Below are 8,272 nucleotides of genomic sequence, written 5' to 3'. Positions count from 1 at the left end.
CGCCGCCCGCCCGCACGGGGGCCGCCGCGCGGCGGGGAGGAGCCGGGGCTGGAGCCGGAGGCCGAGGCGCCCAAGCAGCCGGAGCGGAAGCTGTGCGCGGAGCACGGGCAGGAGCTGAGCCTGTACTGCCAGGAGCACGAGGCCATCATCTGCGTGCTCTGCGCGCTGCGCGGCGCCCACCAGCACCACGCGCTCGTCACGCTGGACGAGGCGTACCGCGCCGCACGGGTGAGCGCCCCCCGCGCCCCCTCAGCAGACAGGCAGGGTTGGCCGCCGCGCCGCAGTCACTGCTGCTCTGTTTCTCTCTGAATCTGAGCCGCCCCACGGCAGGGGGTGAGAAACCGCCCTTTCCCCCCTTCTAGATCTTCAGTTTCTGTTGGCCGGAAGTCATCCAGCTGCCATCCGGCCCTAGCGCAGGGCGGGGTTGAGGGGGGAGTCCTGCCTAGGCACAGCAGTGGCGAAGGGAACTGGTGGCCGCAGGTTTGAACTCGATAGCGGCTGGACTAGATGACCTGTGGAGGTCCCTTCTAGCCCTGCTTCTCCACGATTCAGTGATTGGTGGGCATCTGAAACAGATCAAAAAGCCCAAAGTGGGGCTTTTGTTTGTGTTTATGGCAGTTGGAAAGATGGGTTTAAAAGCTTGGGAAGGTAAGCCAGGCCTGCAAGGTTTGGCAGTCGTATTGTTATTGGGTCAGATCCACCGTTGGCTCATAGCCCTTTTGTGCAGGCGTAAGGGCCACAGGGCACTTTTACACATGCTCAGTTGGGGGGGTGCTTTAATTAGAGCGGTTCTGAGAGCCATTGTAATTAAAGCATTGCCGCATTTCCTGCATCAGGATCCCTGTGCTTAAAAATGGCAACGGGGCACTTGAACTACAGCTTATTTGACGATGTGTAGTTCAAGCACCCCCCACCACCACCATTTTTAAGCGTAGGGATGCTGATACACGAGACGCAGGAGACTGGTGGGGCTCGGCAATTGCCACAGTCCAGCAGACTCGGTTACTTGAGTCTGCTTCGCCACGCTGGAATTCCAGTGCATCAGAGCAGCCTCAGCGCCCGTGCTATAGGCGCCCACAGTGCCGGTGTCTCCTGTGGAACGGCCAAATCTTGGGGAGCCGGCCAGTGGTGCAGCGGGTCTTGGTCGTCTGGGACTTCTGTGCACTGCAGCACTTTCTCATTGCTGAATCTCTTCAGAGGTGTGATAGTGGAAAATGAAGGACAGGATAATCCTCACAACAGCAGTAGCTTGTATCAGAGACTAAAATGGACCTTGCACCCATGAGTAAGCAGGAGGAAGGGATTTAAGCCACCTCCCCTCCATACATGCACCAATGCCTAGAATTATTCCTTGAAAGCAATCTAAAAAGGCTTGGGCATCATAGGTTTGAGTTTCCTCTTCCACAGGCCTCATACTGGGCCCATCTGTTGATATCAAAAGATGGAGTGCTGTATGCACATTAGCTGGAACCACGTGGGAAAAGACCCCTCTGTCTGCTTTTTTGTGCACTAAAGCGATAACTATATTCCCTGTTGTATAGCATTTGTAAGAAACAAATAGTAGACTGGTCTACTTCTGACACTGTTGGACTGGAGAAACATCACCGTGTGATTTTCTGAAAGCTGTGCGTCTTGCTGTTTTAAGTACAATAACATAGAACCTGCCCTTAGGTACTACATTTTACATCAAAACGGACTGCTGGCAACAGATTTCTAAGGAGTGAACTGTGGATATTATAAGGTGACCACTAAAAACTAGATGGCTCCGAGTGCAACCATGTGATTAGGATTCTTAGTGGGCAGAGTAGTACAAAAATAATCAAGTTTAGATCCCAACTCCTTCCTAAGTTTTATGGAGTCTAGTTATGGCATTTTCATGTGGTTGTATCAGGAGACTGCCTTTTCGAAGCATGATCCTTGTTGCAAGCTTTATTCTCAGTGTAATCTTTCATTAAAATATTAGGCAAATTTATCTTTCAGTGTGTTCACACCTTTCCTCCAAAAAAGCAGAGGCATAGTTCTTGGTGTCTGGATTTTCAGTAAACTTAGGGGAAGCTTTCCTATATATGGTTAAGTGCATAGCTTCTGGATTGAAAAGAGGCTAGGCATATATTTGGAGTATGTGTTTATCTGAACTCGGTGCCCGTTGAGTACACAGCCCTGTGCTAGCAGCAGCCCTAAAAGTGACTAGCTGCACACTATTTCAAAGCTACTATAATAGTTCCAGAACTGCTAATAAAGGAAAATGTGGGGACATAGTCCGTTTCCAGGGCTGTTACGAGACAGCTCTGTAAGCAGCAATTATTAAGTATGCCGCCCCTTCGCTGTTGCCATATTAGCAGACCTGGAACTGGATAGCTTCCTCATTTTTTAATTTTTTCTAGTCACTCTCAAGATCACTAATAGAGAGAGAGGAGCAGCCATGAAGCTGATTCTAGTGTCTCATTTTTTTCAAGGCATGTAATAGCAGCCCTTTGACACCTGTTTCCCATTCCCTCTTTCAGTTAAAATGCAATGTGTATAGTTAGGAAGCAGATAGCAGGGCTAAAAGATGCTATTCACTCAAGCTGCTTGTGCATTTAATATATATGCAGATAACTGGAATTTGTTACAAGATGAGAACAAATTGGGACTGTGTTATACAGTACACTGGTGTACATATCTAGTACGCAGATAAACTGAGTACATGGGTCTCTGATATACCATTGCCCTGATTTAAACTGTTCTGTTAGAGTACTTTTTATTTGGAAACCAAGTAGGCTGGTGCAAATCCATCAATATCAAAATATATTCATATTAGAAATAGTGCTTCTTTTATTGAGTGTCCATTGAAGTTGGCTGCAAGTCTGCCATTAGCCTTAATAAAAATATTGGGTCCATATTTTCTTGTATTCAGTATTTCTGATAGCTGTATGTGGTAGAGGCTGTTCCATCTTGTATTAAAGCTAATTTATATAATTTCCTTTGCCTTTTACCGTTTGTCCAAAATAGATCCAGGCAGATAATTTGCAAATGGGATATTGTAGCTAAGCACTGTGATGATTATTAGTATTTACCTTTAGCTTAAACCTTGCATACTGTAGGGGAGTTTTCAGTCATGGCTACTGCCAGCTGAGCTTCACCAGAGCTAGAAGTGGCATTTGTAGTGCAACAGAGTCCCTGTTTTGACCATTGTGCCATTCAAACCTGATCTGACCTGGATTGGTTAGAAAATAGGGTGTTTAAAATGAATCTACCTGTTTCTTGGTTTGAGCTAGTGCTCATGCTTCTTTAGCTGAACTGATGCCACCCAAACTTTACTATAGAGATCCTTATGTCTGGCACTGCAGCCTCGACAAACAGTTGGCTAAACCAAGTTTAGTTTTTCTGTTCTTTGGGCATTAGGGGCAGCTGCAAGAACATGTATGGGCTAGCCTCACTAAGCCATCATCGCCATCTGTTTCTCCACCTTTTCCTATTAAACAGCATATATATTTCTGTTTAGGGAGTGGAAAAACTATGGGGAGAAAAGCTAGAGAGAAAGACAAAAATAGAAAAGGAGGTGGAGAAAAAAATAAATTGGAGGGCAGGGAGCTGGGTGTAGGAAATTAAAAAAAAAAACTGGACTGGGTCACTGGCATTTGAGGATGTGGTGAAATGTGCAATTGCAGACAATAATATTTTCACTGCAGTTGGAGACAATATAAGGAAATTTTGTAGCAAAATGTTACCTGAGCAAGTGGCTGTTCTCATAACAATGTTGGATTTCTTTGGTGTAATGGTCTGTCATCCTGTTGCCCTCTCCTAACTTAAGGCTGTTTACTCTGTTTCTGTGTGGTGGTGACGCAATGTACTTTGCGCTATAAACTGGGAGATTCTTGTATATTCCAATAGCCTGCAACTGCATTATACCCTGGCAACCCAAGACACAGCTGGTAAGTCTAATTTTAGGCCTCCCCTCCAGCGTTGATGGTTGTTTTCCTGAGATCCCAGGAAAAGTGCTTCTCTGTCTAAGGAACTGTGGGAGGTTTGCAAAGCCACGGTGTTAATTTTCTAAATACCAAAATAGTCAGTGGAAAAAAAAATAGGAGTCTGTTCATTACTAGAAGCCATTTATCTGTTTGCTTTCTTGACAATAGTCTTATTTGTTCCTTAGCAGCCCAAATGGCTAGCAAAGAGACTTCTCACTCTTTCTTCCTCCTGCTCTTTGACTGTTCTTTACCGTAAACCTCTCTGGGATCAGAGAGACTGGATCAATGATCCAAGAGGTAATAAGCTATTAATCCTTCAGCCTCTGTGGTACATCTATCCCTTAACAGTAATGACTGAAAATTGTTACCATCAGATGGCTGCCCAATGACTGGCCTTGTGGGATTTGACTTTGGTCTTAGTTCATCTCTCCATGGCTGTATCCTGAAAGCTGCTAACACAAGTGAGCTCCCTGGTGGTAGTTTCAGCTGCTAGGGGTGATCGGGACTGGGGCAGTATGGGGAAAACTTGCCTGCTCTCTTTGCTCTGCCTGTTTCATTTCTTAAATGAACACTAAGGCTCAGCTCAGGAAAGGCATTTGATGTCTAATTCTCATAGACTTCTCATTCAAAAGGAAGGAGCCTTTGTCATGGTGGGCTGGTGCTTGGGACCCCGCCACAGTTGTGGGTCAGCTGTCCCCTCTGCAGTCCCTCAGCCCTCCTTGCTCTGTGGTCTCCCGTGCTCCCTTAATGCATTCTCTGATTACTGAACACTGCCAAAAAGTTCAGACTTGAACTAAAGCCTGACTGCTTAGCATCTCTTATCTAAAACCAGGGGTGAGATTCTCATTCCTGCTCCAGCCCCTTTGTGTTGGCTAAAAAAGTTGAATGGTGTGACAAGGGCTCTCTTAAAAAACCCTGTCCCTGCAGGGACAGTATTCCCTGCAGAGACAGTCCTGTGCAAACAGCCAAAAAGCTCCTGAGTTTTCTTTAATAAGCCCTTGTTATGTAGGGGGGTATTCTGAGGGTGGGTCTGGGGAGGTGCAGTAGGGACAAAGCTGCTATTTGCTGAGATCCTGGAGAGTATTATGATGCAGAGCAAAGTCCAGGCCACAGGCCCCCAGGGAATCCTAATTTTATGGGGGGGTTGGAGCCTGCAGAGCAGCCTGGGAACATCAGAATGCACCCTCTTTTTTTTCCCTTGGTTAGCACAGAATTTCCCTCCTTTGTGCATTTTTTTTGGTTGAAATATTCTTTGTCACAAAGGTCACAGAATGAAATAACTGAAGATGCTTTATATTTAATAAAATCTAATCATGATGCTCCTATTCCCATCACAGATGATGGGTATGTACTTTCATTTTCTCAGAGCATTGTCTTTCTTAAAATTGCAAGTTCTTCTTCTTTGTCATGCTTCCTATTGACATCCTGCTAGGAACTCCACAGCAAACTGCACCTGCTGTATAAGTAGGGGCCCTCTCTTGCAAGGTCCTGAGTGTTCAATGCTGAATGAAATCAATAGGAAGTGCAGGTGCTTTCTGCTTTGCAGGATGAGGCTTCATTTTTGTGCAATTGTAGGCCAGCCATACCACAGAGATAATTGATACATTTCAGTGAGGTGGCTGGAGGGATAAGATTGGGTAGTATTTGTTGAAACTTCAAATTGCTGGCTGCACTTCTGTATCTCCAGTGGAGATGCTTTAATGAGTAACAAACATTTTTAGCATTAGTTTGGCTCATGCTGTTTTTCGAATGTGTGCACAAACTTAACTCGTTCCTGTAAGAGCATGCCATTTATAACAGATGAAAGGATATCTGTAAATTAGAAGATGGGGAGAATAGATACATACCCATGAATGCACTAATAGCTCCTTGACAGATCACAACAGCCAGGCTTGTATGGCTCTCACAAACCACACTCTAGTAACCTTATTAAAAAATAATGTAAACGACATTCCATTGAGTGGAAGAGTCTCATGGCAAGTGAAGCAAAAGATACAGGGTACATACCCTAAGATTTCAGACCTGGATCAGAATCTGTGGGACTACATGGTAGATGCAGATTATACTAAAAGTTTCACTCAAAAAGCAGTCTACACAAAAATCCTTCTGATTCTGCATTCAGTGTTTGCAAGTGTCTCTTGAGACCTGGGGGGAAAAAAAACCTTGTATTTTTCTGTCTCCATCAGTTATTATGGGGAAGTGTTAATGGACCACTGGGATGCCACTTGGGTTGTCAAAGTCACTTTGCCTTCTGTCTTGTGTTTAGCTAATCCCTCAGGACACTTCTGATGCCTTGTGGAAAATACTCTCTGGAAGCAATCATGTTTAAGTACCTCATTTTAAGAGTTCCATATGCCTCCCTCAGAATCCTAATCCTGAACTTATTATGTCACAATTGATTGCTGAGAAAACAGTTGTGTTGTATTCTCCATTTTGGATAACACCTAGAAGCTCTGCTGACTGACACACTAGTTAGCCACGAAGTGAAGAATAAATATTGGAAGCAGGTAAAATTTTTGGTGCAGCATTCCTTTTTGATGCAGCTATCCCAATGGTGTGGAGAAAGGGAGGAGGAAAGAAAGTAAGTTAGCAGAAACTTCCTGAAGTAGAGGAGTATCTTTTGGTTACAGGACACACTGTGATACATGTTTGGGGCCGTTCAAGGAAACCCCTCAGCAGTGAAAGTACCTGAAGATGTCCTTGAATGGGGATAGTTTAGGGGTGATCTTGTGGACAGCTGTGCTCCTGGAGGAATCTGGTTTAAAGCTTCATAAGGCGAAAGCTCCATTGTGCTGCCATAACTTGTGAAGAAGCAAAGTTTGCTTATTTATTTTTAAACATGTGGTTTCTTTTATTAGGCCAACTGTTTAGTTGGGAGGGATGTTGGTGTCCTTTGGAAGGGACTCATCCATTTTTCTGTCTTGCTTTCCCTCTTTTGGATGGTTCTGTATCAGCATTATCAAATTTCATGAGGTCTGGACTAGGTTTGTGGATTGGCAAGATGGGGATTATGATTAGCCCCCTGCATGGAATCAATCTTGCCCTCAGTGACGTTTGTGCCACAGTGTGGCCTGTCTCCAATATCGGGTTCTCCTCTGTAGGGTTAGCCACGCAGGGGTGGGACTAACTGCATGGGGGTGCCAAACGCAGCTGACCTCGTGGACTGGGTAAGTGGCATGGGATCAGTCTGCAGGCTAGATCGTACCCACAGGCTGGCCCTGCATGTGAGACCCAGCATATGTCTTGGAGCGGCCAGTGTGAATGCTGTGTTTGGCATGGTCCTACTTTGGTCCCTCTGTGACACTGCCGGATCTGATGAGAAGCAAATGCTTGCTGGAGGGTCAGCAGTGGCCTGCAGGTCAACTCTGAGATGCACGAGCAGCACTGGGGCCAGATGATAGGACTCGGTAGGCCATATCTTTGATGTCCCTGATCTAGAGGCCTGAGTGCCAGGGTGGAGAGGGAGCAGCACTAGTGTTGCTTCTCCTGCCCTCTTGACAGACCAAAGGAGTTGTTAGTACAGAGTAATTCCTGATTTTCCAATTGGCTACAGGTTCTGTCAGTAAGTGTTACTGGCTCCTGGTAGTGGACAGTGTTGTGTCTGTCTCTTGGATCTGAAGCCCATCTGTGTTTTTGTATTTGGTAACATGGGCACTCTGCCCAGTGGTCCTAAAGAAGACACAAGATGGCTGCTGAGTAGCAGTGGGGGGTGGAATTCAGAGAAATAAAAATGACTCCAGGTCCAAGAAAATATCACTTAACTGAGCATCCTGAAGCCATTCCAGCACTTATACTGGGATTGTGGTGGCCTCTGCCCAAGAGCATAAAGAGAGCTTCTTGCATCCTTTACGTGCAATGGATGGGGAAAATCAGGTTGTCCAATCTCAGGGCAGGTTGACTGTTTCCTCATCAGATCCATTGTTGTGCCTCCTCTTAGGGGGTCCTGTATTGCTGTAGTTTCTTCTCTTCAGCTTACATATGTGAGCGCATGTGCATGCACATATATTGCATCTTACATAAACTTTGTTGTAGATCTCATCAGGACCTTTTACGTTGTACCAGTTATTAGGTCACTTTTTTGACACTTTATTGCATACCCAATTTTCCAAAACTATTCAGTGGTTTTTGTAACAGTCCTTTTCTGTAAAGACATTGTTCATTCTTAGCAATCTGAATGAGTTTGGAGTAAAATTTTGCTATGAACTCTGGTATTCATGTCTGATACTCAGATCAAGTAGTGTACAAGCCTTCAGCATTTTCAACAAATCTGATATATAACAAATATTTATAACAAGTATAGAAATGTATGGCCACACACTTGC

The 8,272-nt window shown here is 45.1% G+C and overlaps 1 protein-coding gene across 1 annotated transcript in view; it reads left to right on the top strand.

The window, feature by feature from the left end:
• Nucleotides 1-6: 6 nt before the first annotated feature.
• TRIM44 (tripartite motif containing 44) overlaps nucleotides 7-8,272 on the top strand; it is a gene marked incomplete at its 5' end in the record, with an annotated part of 125,424 nt that continues 117,158 nt past the window's right edge. Inside the window, one exon of the mRNA XM_019519388.1 lies at nucleotides 7-228. Coding sequence (XP_019374933.1) covers nucleotides 7-228 — 222 coding nt within the window. The remainder of the gene's footprint in view (nucleotides 229-8,272) is intronic.

This window comes from Gavialis gangeticus, unplaced genomic scaffold (assembly GCF_001723915.1).
Source record: "Gavialis gangeticus isolate Ggan-Ray unplaced genomic scaffold, GavGan_comp1, whole genome shotgun sequence".
Taxonomy (NCBI): domain Eukaryota; kingdom Metazoa; phylum Chordata; order Crocodylia; family Gavialidae; genus Gavialis; species Gavialis gangeticus.
The sequence above is the reverse complement of the archived record's forward strand: the minus strand, read 5'-3'. Positions and strand labels throughout refer to the sequence as shown.